We start from the raw sequence: 20,112 nt of genomic DNA on the forward strand, positions 1-20,112 counted from the left end.
CAAAAGAATGGGCAGATGCCCAGGTGGCTGCTTAACAAATGTTACGAATGGGAACACCCCTCTGCAGAGCAGTGGAGGCAGCCACACCCCTGGGCCCTCAAGCCTACCGGAGGGTCCTTATCCGCCAAGCGGTAACATTCAGAAATTGTCAAGATAATCCATCTAGACAGTCTGTTTAGTAACAGCTTGTCCCAAACGCCTTCGAGCGTATCCTACAAAGAGCTCATCGTCCACTCTGACCCGGGACATGCGTAAGATGTAGATGCTCAACACTCTCCTAGGATCCAACCTATGTAGCCTCTCCTCTTCCTTACCAGGATGCGGTGGAGGATAGAAAGCCGGAAGAATGACCTGGCTTAAATTAAATTTCCGACACCACTTTCGGAAGAAAAGGACGGACCCTAAGGACAACCCTGTCCTTATGGAACACTGAAGGGTGGTTTAGCGGATAGTGCCTGCAACTCACTCTGCGAGCAGACGAAACCGCAACTGAAAATACAGTTTTAATAGTCACCATTCGCAAAGGAAAAGAAGGTAAAGGCGCTCCCATTAGGAATTTTAGAACCAGGTTCAAATCCAACCGGGCACCTGGAAAGGTGACAGTGGGTTAATGAGCCCTTTTCAGAAACTGAGAAATCAAAGGAATCTTAAAATAAGAATACTCAGACGAACGCTTAAATATGGACAGCGCCACCATATAGCCACTTGCAGGCCCTTGTGGGCTAACGAAAGCAAAAAAGAGAACCACAGGAATGGCGCATGAAAAAGGATCCACATTCTTAACCCTGCACCAGTCACAGAACTTTCTCCAACGGCAAAGGGACTTTGTTGCGGGCCTTCTGGCCGAAAGCAACACCTCCATCACGTCTTCTAGGAGGACTCAATCCTTATACCTCAACTTTTCAGAAGCCAAGCATGAAGGTTGAGGAACTGGACCTCTGGATGGAGAACCTGACCCCCCCCTCCCCCCTCCTCCCACCCCTGTGAGAGCAGATCGTCTCGGTAGGAAAGACTGCGTGGAGGGCAGATGGACATGTCGAGAAGGTCCGGGTACCACGTTCTCCTGGCCCATGCCGGAGCAATGAGGATCATTCAGGAACCGAACCTCCGTAACCTCCGAAGCACTTGCAGAATGACGGGGACTGAAGGAAACTTGTACAGCAGTGGGAAGGACCATTCCACTACAAACACGTCCCCCAATGCTCCTCTTGGAGGAAATTCCCGCGAGCAGAACCTTTCGCACTTCCGGTTGACACCGGTGGCGAAGAGATCCACTTGTGGGGTCCCCCAAAGGCCGAAGATCACCCAGAGAATCTCCTGAGCCAGCTCCCACTCGTGAGAGACCATGCTCTGTCTGCTCAGAGCATCCGCCGCCACGTTTTCGGCTCCGGCCAGATGTACGGCCGAGATCGAAATTTCCTGCTGGATAGCCCAGAACCAGAGCTGAATCGCCTCTCTGCACAGAGGGAGATACCCTACCCCCCGCACTCCTCCCATTTTTTGTTGAGGTAGTGCATGGGCACTGTGTTGTCCGTCAGAATCAGGACATTCTTCCCCCGCACAGACGGCAGAAAAGCCTTCAGGGCTAGCCTGTTGGCTTTCAGCTCCAACAGATTGATATGGAGTCTGGACGGAGACCAACGACCGCTGTCAACTCGTTGGCAGGAGCTCCCCATCCATGAGGGATGCGTCCGTCACGATAGTCACCTCCGGCCAGGGTAGCCAAATATGGAGCAACCTTGATCAGATTGCCTTTGACGGCCCACCACAGAAGATCCTGGGCAACCAAGGACGGCATCGGAAAGGGGTCTGACATCCTGTCAGAGGACTGCGCCCACTGGAGCTTGAGAGCCCATTGCAGAGATCTCATCCATAAACTGGCCTCTGGCACCAGAAGAATGCAGGATGCCATGAGGCCGAGCAACCTCAAGAACTCGAAACGCCGGATGACTCTGGGCATGTTGAAATTTGTGCACCATCTGCAGAATGTGATGAGCCCTCACCTGGGGAGGCGAACACTGCCCCCCAGAGATGTGACGAGCACTGCTCCGATGTACTGGAGCCGCTGGGTAGGTGTCAAGTGGGACTTCAAGTGGAGGGAGAAGCCCAGCCCGTGAAGGGAGTGGCAGGTGACTGACAGATGATCCACGACTTGCTCGGGAGAGCGCGCCCTGATCAACCAATCGTCCAGGTAGGGGTAGACGTGAATCTGCCCCCTTTGAGGTACGCTGCCGCCACCACCATGAGCTTGGTGAAAACCCTCAGGGCGGAGGTCAATCCAAACGGCAGGACCCAAAACTGAAAATGCGAGTCGCCAACCGCGAACCTCAGGTACTTGTGCTTGGGATGAATCGGCACATGAAAGTAAGAGTCCCTGAGGTCGAGAGACACCAACCAGTCCTGAAGCTGAACGGCCTGGAGGACGTGAGAGAGAGTCACATCTTGAACTTGTCCTTCCTGAGGAGCTTGTTCAAACCACGCCATGATGGGTCTCAATCCCCAGTCTTTCTTCGGGATCAAAAAATAAGGTGACTACCATCCCTTGTTCCTATCCGCTACAGGCACCAGTTCTATGTCGCCTTTCTCCAGCAGGGATTTGATTTCCTGTGCAAGGAGCGGATGCGGATTCTTCAAACAGAGATTACCTGGAAGATTGTCGCGAGGCCTCTGCCAGAAAGGAAGACAGTCGGCCTTGCAGTTATGGCAGGCCATTCTACAAGATGCTGTGCCAGCCTTCCCCCCAACCGGCGAACCATGGGACATGGCCTCATGACTGAGCTGAAGTGGCTTGCTAGTGCCTGAGGGCAAAGAGGCAACTGCCCGAGCGGCCTTGGCACCTCGAGTCCCTGGTTTTCCACCACTGGTACTCCTACGGTGGCCCCTTTGACTTGCAGCTCCCCTCGATCTACCAAAGGAAGAGTAGTATCGAAAGGAACTTGCTGTCCCCTAGGACGAAAAGGCGGAGGTTGGCGAACTGCAGCGCTCAACGACTTCGCTGCAGCTTTGGAGGTCTGCAACCTCTCAAGGCTTTCGTCACCCTTGCTGCCAAAAGGAGGTTTACCATCAAAGGGGATATTGAGAAGCCGGGCTTGTACGTCAAGAGCAAACCCAGACTTCTGCAACCACGCAAATCTGCGCATCACGGTGTTCGCTGCCATGGACCGGCTGACACAGTCTGTCACATCCATACCCGACTGAACGGATTCACACATGGCATCCTTGTCATCCTGAACGAGGGCAAGAAAACCATCCTGTTCTTCCCCTTCGGGAAGATGTTCAGCCGCCAAAGAGACAATTCCAAAGAGTGCGAGTGAAAGATGCTAAGGCGCGCACACAGAGTTGGCTGCCTGTCAAGCTATACCCCCTGAAGAAAACACTTCTTCGCCCAGCCATCAAAACGTTTGTCGTCCCTATCCGGAGGGATGGTAGGGTACGACGCCTGCTTTGCTGGGGCCGTAGCCGCCTGCACCACCAAACTCTCCCGAGTGGGGTGCGTAGTCAAGTAGCTGGAGTCGCTACTGGCTAGACTATTTTTTTGGCAACAGCTTGCTCACTGCTGGGAAACTCTCCGGAGCAGTCCAAGCAGCCGCCACCTTTCTCTGTAAAGCCATATGAAATGTCAGCATCGGGTCAGTGGGTGGACCTTGGTCAAGGATATCCGTCAGGTCATCCTGCAGAAAGGCCACTGATGGCGCAGACCACCCAGTTACTCAGTCACACTCTACATGAGGCGCCTGTACGAAGATTCAGCATGCGTACCAGGCTCAGGCCTGGCAAACTCTACCTCCGGGGAGGTATCAAGACCACTGGCGTTGTGCAAAGACTGATGCAGGTCTTCCAACTGGCTATGATCAGACAACAGGTCGTCAGGAACCTCATCGGGTACCAAACCTTCCTCAGATCCTTCATCCACCTCAGATATCTGGAATAAATCCCTGGATGAGGGCACAGAAAAAGGGTTCAAATACAGGCCTCACTGACTTCTTCAGGAGTCTCCACGGATGCACGGGGTACCTCCACAAAGGGAGTCGATGGAATCAGCGTAGAACGTGGCGCAGATGGCTTCGACACAGGCCTGAAGGGCGGTGCCCCCGAGTGTGTCCTTCGACGGCCTCGGCACCGATGGCGATAAACTTAGTCGGAGGCGGAGCCTCGAGAGAGTCCATCGACAGACATGGCACCGATGGCATCAACGTCTTTTTAGAAGACCTCACAGGTTCCACCGGTCTCGAGGGCATCGAGGACCGGGAACTGGAGCTGGCATGGCTAGAGTGATCCACCTTGTCCGATCGGGACCTCAAAGGCTCCCGATCACGCCGCCTGCCCGAGCCCAAAGGCGTGCGAGCGGTGACCCTAGCACGTTCCCTGCCGGCTTCTTTCGAAGACACGGACGTAACGGAGCCCTACGATTGGAAAATCGGCATCATCTCCGTACGAAATGCATCCCATTCCGCAGGAGAGGAATGCTTGTTGGGACAAGCAACCGCTGTCTGGCATCTGCAAGTGCCTCGAATAGGCAGAGTAATGGCGGGAACCACTCCGGGACCGAGACCACCCCTAGACTTATGCCGACGCGGAGAGTCGCCCCTCGACTCGTCGGTCGAAAGGCCCGTGGATTTTGACTTTCGAGGTTTGGAAACCCTACCTACAGTAAGCTTCTGCCGCTCCCGCAAGGCCTTCAACATTAACGACTGGCAATCGTCACAGTCATCAGTGGCGTGGTCTTCGCAGAGGCACCAGAGGTAGACGTCGTGCGAGTCCGCAAGTGACATTTTGGAACCGCAGTCCCGACACTTCTTAAATCCCGACCGCGGTGTAGAAGAAGAAGACATGTTATCTTCACAAAACACCAAGTTCGAAGAACCGATAGAAGTAACGGAAGAACCGGGGCGCGCCGAGATCTCCGAAGTGAACACGTTTGCGGAAAAAACAGAACCGAGGCTACAGGTGTCCTGCGTCCTACTTATAACAACCATCGAGCCGACGTCACCGGAGGACCTCGAGGACAGCGTATCGACGCAGACAAATTTACCGAAGCAGTACAGCTGTGGTGATTACATGTCATGGATGTGGAGTAAGTCGGAGGCACCAATTCCTTCGAAGCCACCATTCTAGCATAATGACGACCCTTATATGCATTAACACGGCTGATTTGACAGCCTGTATGTAATATTAACAAAATTATTCAAGTACGTCCACTGCCATCATCCATAAGAGTTAGCTTGTCACCATAACAGAAATGTTACTGTAGCAGTGAGACAGGGGATACTAGGTATATCCCGAGCACTCAGCATAAGGTGCGGTCTGCTGGTCTCACTATATAAAATATTAAGGGGCTGAAAATCTCTCTATACCCTTGGGAACAGTTAGGATATTTCATTGTGCCTCAGCAAAACCAGGCATAATTCCTGAATGACAGGCCCTGTCACATCAACTCAGAAATCAGCAAGGAACTTCACTTTTCACTCGCACGGGAAGACACGTTAATTTCTTTCTAAAAGTATCCAAAGCTCAGCAGTTCAAAGAGAGCAACTCTTAGAGCCTGGTCAGTTTCAATTTATCTATGCTTCAGACAAAACTCCTGTTTTCAAGAAAATGACTTTGGCTGCAAAGATAGTGTGGGAATCTGATGGAGCTGCAAAACCGAATTTAAAGAAAGAAATGCTAGCTTTTCACCACACATGCAAAAATGGGCCTTTGCAAAACTAAAGAAAAAAAATGGCCCGTTTTAATAAAGAATTGTTGAATCAAAGCTTGCCTTATTTAGCAATGTGTAGGGGTTGTGTTGTTGGTGATAAGACACGCATAGGCTATTTTATTTTTCAGGTTTGGGTTAATTCAGGGCCCAAGATTTTAAGCCACATGGGCTGAATTTGCAAGCTCTCAAAAACCAGTTATTCCAGATGGCAAAGCCCTGAAACTTCCCCCTCAGGAAGGTAGCCATACCGTAAACTCTCAGCAGATACTAAAACCTAAATGATAATTACGTGGTTGGAAAGAATCTAGTCTAGGCTAACCCACTGACAATGGATCTCCCAGGGCAAGGAAGTTTGAAGTCTGAAGGGGCAATAAAACCTGCAATCAAGCTGAGAAGCCCCCATCTTGCTTTGAAGGAAATGACAGTTGGTTACAGCTGAAGGAAGGAAAAAAAAATAATGAGCCAGTGAAAAAGGACTGCCCCTTGTTTCCAAAGACTATTTCATAACAAAACTTTAAAGACTTATCTCTGCAGCAAAACTTTGCAAAAATGTAGAATTTTCGCAGTGTAAAAGTGAATTTTTGGGCTCTTTAAGACTTGGTAGATTTGACACCATGGGGACAGAAATGGCAAAATATGGCTTATTACAAGAAAAGCATACATGTTGCAAATGCACATTTTTGTACATACATCCCTATGATAATCCAGACCCATGTGTAAAGTTATAGAATTTTGAGTAATATAAATCCCATTGAAAAGCGCGAATAACTGGTAAAAGGGCGAAACAAGGTCTCACGGACGAGGATTGGACTGCAATGTGCTGCACAAAATATGTAACCCGTGTATATAATTTGCTAAGAGATTGCAATTGTATAAATGCAGGTTTGCGGCAAAATCGGATTTTAGTTAAAGTAACTGGGAGATTTTTGGACATCCTGAATCACATTTTCCTGGAATCCAACCAGCTGAGAGGCGGAGACTATCACCCTTGTCCAATCCCGTTGTTAGAGGTGTCTTTAGTTAAGCCTGCCGCAGTCATACTTTGATGTCACTATGCATTATAAATAAGAGTCCCTGACACGACTACACAGACTCTTCCTGATTTTCCTGAGCCGGCGTCCTGTTCCATCAAGACTCCAGATCCCAACTACAAGGGCAAAGCATTGCTGACCCTACTCCAGGGGCTACTGCAAAACCCAAGTAGTGCTGATCCTATTCCAGCAAAACCTCAAATCTGAAAACCCACTAAAATTCCCATCATACCAATAATATATAAAGAGCACTATATAAATGCCAAGTAAAACCAAGTCTGTGAAACCCCACCCTCAAACCTTTTTGCTTTAGTTTGGCTTTCTGATGCCGACTTGCCAGTGAAGCACAGCCTTCAGCTGCGGTCCCGTGGGCTTTCGCTCACTTGTTATGGGGAAACTGACACGTCCTTCAGACTGAGTACTGGGAAACTAGGTTTCCACTAGTCTTTGACTACTTTACCGTTTCTTGGTAACTTTTTAACACTGCACAATGTACCTTCCTGTAACGTGCACTGGGGTCCTATTTGTTTTATGGCCCTAGACACCCTAAAAGGATTTTTTGGTGATTGAAAAAGTGTGCCTGGGACGAACTTGTGGCAGCAGTTACATTTCTAATGTTTTATCTCTTTTTACTGAATCACATCGAGTTTGGTGCAAGAGTGTGGCCAGGTCTGAAAATAGCAGAGCCACAAAGTCTTTTGTTCTGTACCATGGCCATTTTGTCCCTTGCCTTCACCCATGGTGAGTAACCTGGATTTTCCTTATTTGGGCATGCAGTGTCCCACAAAATAAAAAAAACAATCTCTTGCGCAGGCTTCTGCGGATCACATGTGCGCCCAGGAAGCGTGTTGTGACAGTCTGGTCCCAATCCATAATACTGGTGCAGGATGTCTGGAGGGCCTGAATGATTAGGACCACCGTGGGCTGCGATTGGTCCACGACTGGGAATGCCTGCATTAGAGCAGGTCTTCGACTGGAAGTCCACGATATTGGCGCAAAGCTAATCTTGGAGAAGAGATGGGGCTTTGCATACATTCCAGGTCGATCGCCCGAGATATCCTCGAACTACAGAAGGTGCCAAGTAACCTGTACGAAGAAACAAACTTGTGCAACCGCCGGAGACAAATGTTTTGGCACCCTTCGCCTCTGCTGTCTCGCAGGCCCGTTTTCTTAATTGATTCGCCCCTTTGTAGTGGGACCAACTAATTTCAGCAGCCCCTGCTTACCCACCAGACGAGCCCCTTCGGAAGTGTTCCTGGGGCATCCAGTGACCTGCCCAGCTCTACCCTCAGGGTATCCCGCAGAACCGCCGCCTTCTCGAATTGAAACCCCAAGATTTTTGACATTGCTTGCTTGTGGTTGCGTGCCCTCTCTGACCAAATTACATAGGCCTAGCTCCTCTGGGTCCCTATTTAGGAGAGTGCCTAACACTGCACACATCTGTGATTCCTGTGTCACTACCTGTTGGTAACAGTCGCTGTAGGTGTATTGCTGACCTACTCTCCTGTGCCCTGAAGATGGCTGCACCAGAATTTTCTTTGCATCTCCTTTGGAAGCTGAGAAAAAGCAACTGTCAAGTCACAGACAATCGCTCTAGGCCACAACTGATGAGCCAGAGCACCGCAAAACTGCAGTACTTGAACCTACTAGTGCCCTTGGCTAAACTGGGAAAGTTTAGTCCTGACTCTGCCAAGGGTCGGTGACTATTTGGATCACTTGCCGGTGGCCCCCTGGCACAACCAATATCTTGTACACACAAATATCCCTGAAAAGTTATTCACTTTTGGCTGGGTTAGCCTACGCTACCTAGCTATTCTCACCTTTTGAAAACTGCTTGGCCTCAAAGGGCAGTCCCTACTCAAATAGTGGGAACCAATTCTTCATCACCTCAAGTGCCTTCCCGACTTGCTACAGCTCTCCCAAGAAGATCCACTTTTTGATCTGCCTGCCCGATTAGGAGTTTTTGTACTGTGGAGCACGAGGCTCCCACTTCTTAGTGGTGGACTCGAAAGTTAGGGTCTGACTGAATTGTCTAATGCGGCTAGTGTGTTAACTCACCCTTCTCTTTACAGCTTGTGGCTTCGTTTTACTCCTTTGTCACATTAGGAAACATTTTATCTAGATAGAAATGTGACTGTTAGCATGCACCACACTCAGGATTCTGAACCCTAGCTTGCGTGGCATCTAGATAGAAATGTGACTGTTCGCATGTATCGCACCTAGATGGAATCCCACAATTGCAAGGACAGCAATGCCAACTAACCAACCAACAATTCAAGCCATCTGCATACACCTCTCAAACTATAACCAAACACAACCACAAGCCTAAAACGCAGCAATCAGCACAAACTTCACAACAATGCGACAAAACAAACCACAGACTTGGACAACGACGACTAGGGACCATAAAACACACCAAGCCCAGCCAACGGACCCACCGGGCTGAGGCTGCCAACAGCACATCACTGCTCTTGCACTTTTCCAGCTTATTCCCACTAACCCACCCCCTCTCCTCCCCTTTTTCAGAGCCACCAGGGGACCACTTCGTGGTGATAGTGCGCAGTACAAATGTCCTTTAACATTAACATATACACTTGTCCAAGAGTAATTTGGGGTTTGTTACTGTGTGCTCATTGTGGGCTTCCGATCACTCTCACCCCTCCTGATACTTTGTCTTGACCGCCTGCCAAGCTACCTAAATTGATCGGGTTTATCCAGAAGTTTCCCCGTTACACTAAACCAAGGGTGGCCTCCTAAACCTCTGCCAACCAGATCAGAGTTTAGAAATCCATCCCGACACCCATACTTCCAACTACGTGATGTTAGTCACAGAGGAATAGGGTGCCTTAGACACCCTAGCGCTGAGAAAAATGGGGCCTCTGACAGGGGTGGGAGGGAGCAGCACATCAGCTGGATCCCAGTTAATGCCATCGATGTGAACATGTAGGAACTGGGCCCATTAATTAGAAGATCAAGCAAGTCAGAATGTCTCAGAGGTGCATTTGTGTACTTTCATACAGTCGCCTGCCTAGCTCTAATAACAATCGTTTGCTTCTCAAATAGATGTCTTCAATAAATTTAGATTTATTGGAGGCAAAAATTGTCATGATATGCAATAACCGGCAAGTCAATTTTTTCCTGGTGTGCAGAAATTAGAGAGCAATTGTTTTTGTAGAAGAAAACCTTGCACAGTAAATGGTTTCAACAATGTTTTCTAAAAAAAAAAAAAAAAAAAAAAATTGGTTGGAGACCAATTTGTTTGAATCTTTCTTTTTACACATTAAAAGCAAAAAAACAAACCCCCGCCTTTATATACCCAAATGTAAACCAAACACCTAATCTACTTCTGCAGCGAACGATCCCACGAGCAAATAGTTTAGGACCTAAATTACTAGGTACATTTGGGAACACATATTTGAGGAATAGGTTGCTAAACCTAGCCTTTAGCGACAAGACATCCACACAGTTTAATGTATGAAGGTGCAAAGTTTCGTCAACACTAAAAGGGAAGGCAACTAATAAGATAGACCTACATGAGTAACATGGCAACAAGTTGATGCGCAGGAAAAATTTGTATATCGGAATGCAATTTAACAAGCACGCACGTTTTGGACTTTTGGATCGAGCAGTAAACCGGGTTACTATTCAATGGTACTACGTATGCTACATTAAATAGCTCTTCAGACAGTCTTGCAGTATGCACACCATTACTGCAGAAACCCCAAAAGACATGTCAAATTAAAATTATGCTGGGTAAAACCCACCTCATCCCACGTAAATTCTCCATCAGGTGACCTTTCACCTTCCATTGTAAAGGTCTTTCCAGTACCAGTTTGGCCATAACTAGGGGGAGAACAAAAACACAAAAACGATTAAATAATTTTGGAATATACGAGCAAAGATAATATGACCATTACAGTATTCACATTTATGGCAATTAAGAGAAATGTTAATTTCCTTTGGGTCCGTTTCATAGTGCTGGAGTCAGAGTAAAAAAGTTTCGCTAGAGATCTAGAGCTAGACTTCTTACGACTCAACGCCAAAATTCCTATTGAATTAAATACCAGGGAATGAAGTCATATCTTTCTTGAATTGTTCTTTATTACTGTTAGGTAACAATTAGTGCAGTCCAACAGGTGTGGTACTTACTACACAGGACTTATCTCTAGGTAGTAGCTACCACACTTTAATATAGGCCTGTACTACACAAGTTGGTAGTGTGGCTGAGCAACCAGGCTCATCTTAAGTGGGGTAATGTGAGCTATTGAGTTGTAAAATGAAATCAGTAAATACAGGTATTCAAGTAAACACATCATCATGTAGATATTTTATTTTTATATACACAAAGATATTAAAGCATTCTTTAAAAAGCAGTAACATTAATCCCAAGTTAAGATCCAATTAAAAAAAGTGAATAAAGCACTGAGTAATTCATATGTTACACATTTTCTAACACCCAGAGGTGAAATCATTCGAAGTCAGTAAACCCTCATTTCACTTTGTGGTATTGAGTTAAGGCGGTAAAGATTAGGGTTAGATAATAACAGACTGATAGTCTGTCTTCCAAGCAAAAAGCGTCGCCTTTTATGCAGGTTTATTCCATTGATTCGCAGCCTAGCTGTCAATCACAAAGCAGGGTGGCTGTCCTCCAGCCAATCGCCCTTGGGTGTATGCCTGTAACCAAGCAGACTACACAGGGAGTATCTGGCACCTCCCTCAATTCCTGCCCCTGTCAGACACTCTGGAGCGAGAGGCAGGCTTATGGAACCCCCGATAGTAGTTCTAGGGAAGTCAAAACCTTTTCAAACATTCAGTATAGGTTACACCTATTCTTGGGGAGTAAAAACCAATGGTTACTTTCACAATTACATTCAGTAATGAGAGGCAGTAGACCCTACCAGTTATACACTGACTTAATAAGTACAAATCACTTAGTCAACTGGACAATATACTTGTGAATAATGGAACACTAATTCCAGGTGCAGTAAAAACCCATAACTACAATTACAGGTGCTTTTGAGATCAGTGAAACACAGATGGAGATAAGCAGTAATTATTTTAAGTTATTTTTGGGAAGGCACACAGGTATGTAAAACCCACATACTTTTTATATCTCACAAACAGTCCAGGTTATATCTATCCCAGCTATAAGGTAATCTGAAGTATGACTTATCAGGGACAGTTAGAACTACAAACTCTAGGTTAGATAGTACAGGGAAAGTAAAACCCAATGTTACACTTTTACTGAATGGCTCAAATTTATTTTAGATAGGCAACAACCTAATACAGACTTATTCTGGACAGACTATTAAGTCAGGGGAAGCAAGACCCAGTTGGGCGACACTCCTACAATAACCCTGAAAGGAATAATCTGGTGAAACCAACATTACTTTTGGGAAGAGGCACAACCTAATCACAGGAGAGTAATATACCTTCACATCTACTTTCTATTAGACTGGCAAAACAGTTTCGAAGGAAGAAAAGAGGTTAACCATACTTTTCAGAAAAATGCGCCACACAGCCAATGCAAGATAGAACTTCACTGTTCACTCTTACAGTTACCAGCCAACCAACTCTTTGTAAGTAACTTTTAAATACATATTCTCTTTTCTAGGCAAACGTCCCAATCCCTTAAGTCTTTCCCTTATTCTTGGAGCATGTGTGTTCTCAGTGGCAGAAGGTGGGGGATGGGGGGGTCGGGGGTCACTAGGACTAGTGGCAGTCCGTGTCAGAATAGGTTCTTTAGTAGCAAAAGTCAGAGTTCCTTAGGAAAACTGGGCAAACGGGTGAGTACTTGTCATGATGCCCGCTCCCGGGGAGCCGGTTCAAGCCCGGCGTCCCCGAAAGCGGACATCCAGTTCCCCAAGGAAGGACCCAGCAACCCCATATAGGGGCCCTTTGGACAGTGTCCTGGCACCTATGGCGCCAGGCTCATAAAAGACATCAGTCCTGGCGCCACAGGCGCCAGGCTCATTATCGGAATGCTTGGGTGCACTTACCTGAAGCAGACCATGCTGCAGGATCCCGGCCTCCTTGAGGCCTGAAAGGAACTACTTTACCTGTGGGACTAATTTACCATCCGGTCGGGGAAGGATACATACCTGGAACTTCTTCCAAGGCTATTTAAACCCCACCCGAACAGCCACACCCGCTTCGCGTTCTGCATCTAGCAGCTGGACGCTCACCGTGTCTGTTCCTGCATCCTGACTTCTGCCACACTTGCCAGCATCCTGGATCACCTGCAAAGGAAGAGAAGAAGAGAACAGCAGAAGGAAAAGTCCTTACCTGCAAAACCCACATCGCGGAGACATCTCGCCGACAATCCTGAAAAGGAAGACCAATTAAAAAGCTCATCGCGTCGATCGCTGCAGCGCCGCATTCCACCTCCATGTTCATCAGTGATCATCCGGATTCGCAGTCACGCCCCAGCGCCTAGGGAGAAAAAGACCAGAACAAAAGGCGAGAGAGAGAAGGGAATAAGGAAAGCTAAATCTCCATGTTAAGACTTACCTGTTGATTCATTCCCTCTTCATTTCGGGTCCGCACCGCATCCTTGCATTTCCGGACCCGGCCCCTATGGGGAAAAAGACACTAGCATTAGTACATTAATTCATGGACACAAGGGGAACCTCTTATCAAAAAACTTACCTGGAAGCCAAGCAAGTTTGGTTCTCACCAATCCGAAAATCCAGTGAAGTAACTGGATACCAACGCGCCCCTGCATCAGAAGCAGGATGGAGAGCTCGTCCTTCCAGACCCTAAGGTGAGACGCTACGAGAAATCACAGATGGGTTTCAAGGAGGGTGAGAGGGGAAGTGGGAGGCCGATTGCATTACCCCGCAGACAGTTAATCCCCTATTTTCGCCTACAGAAGGATACTTCTGCGAGCCAGACAAGCCAGATTTGGGGGCCCTGTCCAATCCGTCTTCCGAACCCTGCGCATCACCTTAGAAGAGGTCACAGAACCGCGAACCAGGCCAGCGCCTCCTTGGGAGTCAGGTGAGCGTAACAGTACTCTACTTCTAGGGTTAGAAGAGGGTCCAGGGGCTTCGCAGAAGACACCCCAGCAGGATTCTAGTAGTGGTAATGGGTGCACTGGATGAGAGGCCTCTCCATCACAGAAAACTACCCATAGCTACACAGAAAACCTAACAGGCTTAAGGGAAGTACATACCCAAGCCAACACTGTACCTCAGCATTGAAGATTCTGCAGCAGGACGACTTCGGGGTCTGCAGCCAAATACCCGGTCAGTGAATTCCTTGTCGTGGTGACTGAAAACAAGACCTCAGAATGAACTTTGCAGCAGGGATCGATGAAGGGGGCTCTAGTCAAGGTTTCCCCTCGCGCCTGAATGCGGTCTTGCGGATTTGGCACTTTTTCAAAGGAGAACAGAAGACGGAAAACCGTGGTTAAATTCTCGTTGTTACAAAGGTCTAGCACTCTATTGAGGGGACTTTTCAGACTCGTTTGTGTCTCTGTAGATCAACCAGGATGCCCAGAAAGTTTCAGTGAGATTCAGAAGACCGTGCACCGCACCGTGGCTCAAGATCCCAGGGTATTGGGGTATTGCAGCAACGCATGGGATGGCTCAAAATGCAAATCACCAGGTTCTGGGTCGAGGTCGTCATTTTCAGAGCCCCCAGGTCGATTAGAAGGAAGGGCTAAAGCAGGCTCCGGTTACACAACAGGCTCTCCAGTTACTTGAAATCGTTTCAGCCGATTCTCCTTTATCCTCTTCGTATTCGGTTCCAATGGTCGACATTTCTTCAGCTCCCAGGTTTGCAGTATTTATCGGGAATTACAATACAACCTCTGCATTCTCTCCCTGCATTTTACAAGAAGGGGTGGTCTGGTTGTCCAATCAGGACAGCCACCCCACTGGGATTCGTCCCCATTTAAGCAAGGCTGAAGACAAAAAGCTGAGGAGGTTTGGACTCCTCCCTCGCTTCCTGCCCTCACAGACAGACTGGAGCCTGGGTGGGGAGTCAGGGGACTCCCGCCTAAGATAAAAATCACAAAGGAGTTTCCTGCATTGGATGTCAGGGGAAGGAAAAAGAAACGACATGAAACACTAAAATGGCGAACAAAGAAGATGGGGGCCATTTTGGTCAAATGAGCACACTTCGGTGCCTTTACAGCAGCTGTGAACACAGCCCGTGGTAAAGGTGCACCACATTAATTCAAGGTGTCACTGCCATCAGCCATTGAAGGTAAGCTTGTCCCTGTAACAGAATTTTTACAGTTTTATTGTTAAAAGGGATACATTGGAACTCTACACATAAGGTGGGGTGTGCTGGCTTCACAGAATAAAATGTAAAAGGGATCCAAAGATCCTTTCTACCCTTGGAAACTGTAGTTCACTCAAGGTTAGCAAAATAAAGTTAAAAGGCGAGCCCCTAGGGCAACCTGGCAACAGGCACGTATTGCCAATAAGTTGCTAAAGAGGATAACAAAAAAAAAAAAGAACACTATGGAGAGTCAAATAAATGACAAAAGATTCTGTGAATGTGGAAAAAGGTTCCCACTCACTGAAGTATTAAGGAAAAATCTCACTAGTAAAGCAAAAAGTTCTGGGGTTGACCCAGGTCAGGAAGTTTTCCCCATTTCTGGGAAAAACTTGCCTAACAATCTGCATTCAAACAAGTGCTGCATCTGGTCAGACAAATCTCTAACTCTATAATTATCAGCCGAATGGCCAAAAGAAGGTTTGCAAACATCTCAAAAGTAGCACACAATGGTAAAGCTGCACTAGATTCTTAAATAGAAGAGGTATTTTCAGCTTTTTTATTGGTGCCATGTTAGAAGACAAACGTGTAAACAGGAGAGAGCGCAACTCTGAACCTAAGCAATACAGGAAAACAAGGGTGTGGCAGGGGGTGGGTGAATATACTTGTTAGGCAAGATTGTATGCAGTACCCTTTGGGTGCACTACAACAACCCTGACCTCCGGGCAATAGGAACCCAACATTTGGTATAAGTCTGTACTAGAAAGGTTGGTAGTGTGTTGAGCAGACAGGCTTCTCAAGAGGGGTCAATGTGAGCTGTATGGGAGTGACACAGATTCACAGTGACAGGTATTCAAATAAATACACAGGGTTTTTAGATTAAACAATTATTAATTTATCGGTCAGTTAGAAAAAGACTTCTTTAGAAGGGGCACTATGATAGTAACACAAATACACTTCAGAAATACACACTGAAGATATCTAAATCAGTAGGTACCCATTTGGAAGTCCCACAGACACTACCTACACCATCAGGTGACTTCAATAGTTTGAGTGCTGGGGACATTAATATATCACTGTTGCACTGAGAATCAGTTTTAGGAATATGTCAAAGGAAAAAAATTAGCACAAAACAAGAAATCACAAATATTCTGAAGCAGTTAAGTACTTTTGGTAACCCCCAATGTAAAATGAGTTCACCCTCTGCTGGAAGGAAGACAACACCTAAAAAGAGAAGAGGCGAGTCATTCAGGGAGCCAGGCCAGCCAATGTTAAGTTTGCAAAAGTCAAGGTGAACTGAATCACTTCTTGCAAGTAAGTAAAAGTCTAGCACAATGTTTTAGAAGTCTTTGTAGATTAAGAAGAAATTCAAAGTAGCGCCAAAAGCCGATTGGGCTTGTGAGTTAAAGAAGCTGTTGGCAACTCTACAGGGGCAACCGAGATATATCCAACAAGGACAAGTAAGGTGGCACAACAAGAGGTAAGTTCTCAAACTTTACAGTACCTTTAGGTTGACAAAAAGTGCAGCACATGACTTCTGTTCCTGTGCAGCTCTGCAGATACTGTTGTTCCTGGGCCTCAGTCATGGGGACAAGGAGGACTTCAGGGGACTACTGCACTACAATGGGACGGCCACCGCCTGCAACCAGCAATTTTCAAACAAGTGGCCCTTCAGTGTTTCAGCACCTCGCGTCTACCGCAAATCGCAACACTGCGGTTCCCGGCTGTCCAGATGGGCTTTCCTTCTATCTGGGGTCCCAAACTCTGTTGAGGGGGCTCAGGGTCGGTCAGTCCTGCTTCCTGGGAGCCCAGGGGATGTTCCTGGAGCTCTTGGCCAGCTTAAAAGCAACGCACACAAACTGTGTTCCTTTCTGGTTATTAGGTTCCAGCAGTGAAAGTTGAACCAGCTCCGAGAGGATGTCCAGGTGGCTTACTTTGGAGTTGATTGGTCCCTCCAACTCAAAGGGAGATGTCATCCTTGCAGCGGCTTCTCCGTCGATACGAATTTGGAGTTTCAGCACAGCAGCAAGGCTTCACCGGGCAAACCAACGGTCCAGGAGTTGCAGCAGGCGTCCGCTTCAAGTTCTTCGTCGAGTGGTCGACTGCTTTGCAAGCCAACAGGCCTTGCCTTTTATGCAGGTTTCTCCAATGGATTCCAGCCCAGCTGTCAGTCACCCAGCAGGGTGGCTGTCCTTGCCGGAAAGCCAGCCGGCTAATCGCCTAGGAGGGCATTCCTGTCACCTGTGAGACTAAGACACAAACGGGGGGGGGGGGGGGGGGAAAGAGTCCCAAAAGCAGTGATGGAGAGGGACTGAACTAAACAATTAACAATAGGGGCCACACCGCTGTAGATTCAATTAAGAAAATTACTTCGATAACGACTTATTTAATGAGTGTACCAAAGCCAAAGCAGTATCACTAAAACAACAAATTAAGGCTGCAGCAAACTCTGAAAGCAATCAGGATAGTCTCATAGTAAAAAATTGAACATTTATTTTACAAAAATCATCATAAAGAAGAAATGAATTAGTAAAATAGAAAAGGTAAAGCCAGTCTTCTAAACTAATAAAGGAACTGGTCTGTAGTTAAACAGTTAAGCATTAACACAGAGAAACAAAGACAATGATCCTACTTCAAATAAAAAACAATTTAGACTAAAAAGAAACAAAATGTCAACTCTTAAGTTTTGACTTGTATTTGGCCAACACTCAAATTATTCAGGATACATTTTACAAAAAGTTTATTTAGGTTGGCAAAGCTAGATTATTCTTTATTATTCTTATGTTTGACAGGTCTGCCTACGTGTGCGTGTCATTGCATAAAAAGTGACAAAAACATAAAACCAGATAGACATCTTCAACACGTTTCAGCAAAAGAGCCACCTGTCTGGCAATGATTCCAAAAAGTGGTTTAAGTTGCCTTCCTCAGGGCGACAAAACAACAACTGGACCCAATTATTGGGACTGTGGTCGAGTTGGAGTAAACAGGCGCAGTGCTTCCTGGCGACCGGTGCAAGGCGTCTGGGTGACTGAGCCAGGGGTGACCACACCAGCACTACATCATAAGGGGATGCGACGGAGAAACACCCTCTGTCAGTGGGAGTTGCTTTTTACTGAAACAATTTAATGCCGGTGTAACATTACTCAGCATGCCATGGACTGGATACTAAATCCGTGAACTAACATCAGATGGATCCAGTTAGGTAAACATTGAAATCAAAACGATTTTATAAACAGCTTAGGGCTTATAGTGGTGCCTGGAGTGATGGGCGGTGAGCCTCAAAGGGGCGCGAAAGACACTGCCTCGCTATTGGCAGACTGCTCAAAGGCAGCCAAGCCGATCCAACGCTGCAGAGAGCTCGAACGCGTGTGTAGCCTGATTGAAGACACGGAGCCTGGGAGACTAAGCACAGATAGTTTCAGGCACTCCCTCACTTCCTGCCCCCCAGACACCCTGGAGCCAGAAGCGGGCTTCACTCGTGAATCCCGCCAAAGACAAAACGAACAAAGGGAACAAACCTGGTTTGGCACGCATAGTAAATCTCAATAAGGACCTTCCCACAAAGAAATGGGGAAAAAAAGCCCGGGCCATTTTAACAAAAATTGCACCCTTGGGTGCTTTACCGTAGCTGCGAACGCAGCCTGCGGTAAATGTACACCACGGAAGTTAAAAGTAAACCACTGCCACCAGCCATTCATCGAGGAAAGGGTAACACAATTGTTACATGAGAAGCTAGACTAAGCGGATACTAAATAACCCCTCCTGCACCCTATTGTAAGATAGTGTGTGCTGGGTCTAGAAAGTTACGCAAGTAAAGTCAATTTCACTTCACTGCTCTTGGAAACAGTTTATCCAAGAGAAGGTATTTAAACCTTGGGGAAATCCCAAAGACTTCCCTGTGCGACTGCACTGAAGGTGCCACGTGACAATGTAAAAGATGATACCTATGGAGTTTGTCAGACTCCACAACTAAAAGAAACCGTGTTCAAAATCACATTGAAATACACGAGAGGGGGGGGGGGGGGGGGGGGGGGGGAAGGGTCTCGCTCTCTCCAGGTTAAAAATTCAAGTCCTCAAAATCCAGCAAAGTTGCTGGGGCTCTCCAACGCAGAGAAGAATTAGAACATTTCTGAGAATTCTTCCTAACAAGCAATTCAAGCAAAAAAAATTGCAGAGCACCTGTTGGCAAAATTTGGCATTTTGTTTGAGGATGCATCCATAGTGTAGTACTTGAAAAAATGAAGAGTAGCCGCCCAAGTAGCAGCTCTACAAATTTCTGCAATGGGGCCAGGCCTACTGATGCAGCCTTGGGTCTTTGTGGAACGAGCCGAAATCTCTGCAAGCCCCTTCATGTCATGACAGACTACATACATTTTGCAGGTGTATATCTATCTGAAAATGTAAAAATAAGGTGCCACTGCCACTAGCCTCTAGTCTTAGTATTGGGAAGTGGGGTGGGGGCACCCTTATTCTATAAAACACATTGTGGATTAAATCAACCTTTCTCTGCACTACATTCATCAAGTAACGTAGTAGTGCTACAATGATTTTAGGAACAAACCAGTGCCCTCAAAAAGAAATGGGTTCAGTAAGGAATAGAGGTTTAAAAATCGCTCTATGCCAAGGCCACAGTGACCAAAATCAGCTTCTGCAAATCAAATGTATTTTTGCAGATTACCCATCTGCTTCAAACACTGGACAAGATTCTGATTGAGGTTAGTATTGCCCAACACAGGGTCCATACTTGCATGATCTGCACAGTATAATCATTACGCATCACGCATTTACCAGAGGAAGAAATCTATCACCGGAATTGCAATTTTATAGGATTACAGTCAAATTGAGTATTCTATGTTTCATGGCCTTGAGACAGGATAAGGAAACTATTTAATTTACCAAAATGCAGTCCAAAATGGAGGTGGTGACGCTTGCACCAGTGAGCACGAAATATGTCTGCTGAACCATGCAACATTTTGGAAACTTCAAGTTTTAAACACATTTCCACCAAACCAGTTGGTTGGTGACCACATGTTCCATTTATTCATTTGCCAACATTGCATTCGCCTTCAGCTATGCATATTCTCCCACTTCACATAGCCTCTATACAATTTGCCTTTTTCTTTATTGCCCCCACCCAAAAGGAAATACCAAGTATCA

The 20,112-nt window shown here is 46.8% G+C and overlaps 1 protein-coding gene across 1 annotated transcript in view; it reads right to left on the bottom strand.

Moving 5' to 3' along the window:
• Positions 1–20,112, bottom strand: part of KIF11 (kinesin family member 11) — a 705,022-nt gene that overhangs the window by 561,581 nt on the left and 123,329 nt on the right. Inside the window, exon 5 of the mRNA XM_069611368.1 lies at positions 10,494–10,572. Within this exon, the coding sequence (XP_069467469.1) occupies positions 10,494–10,572 (79 nt within the window). The remainder of the gene's footprint in view (positions 1–10,493; positions 10,573–20,112) is intronic.

This window comes from Ambystoma mexicanum, chromosome 8 (genome assembly GCF_040938575.1).
Source record: "Ambystoma mexicanum isolate Mex_15411 chromosome 8, UKY_AmexF1_1, whole genome shotgun sequence".
Taxonomy (NCBI): domain Eukaryota; kingdom Metazoa; phylum Chordata; class Amphibia; order Caudata; family Ambystomatidae; genus Ambystoma; species Ambystoma mexicanum.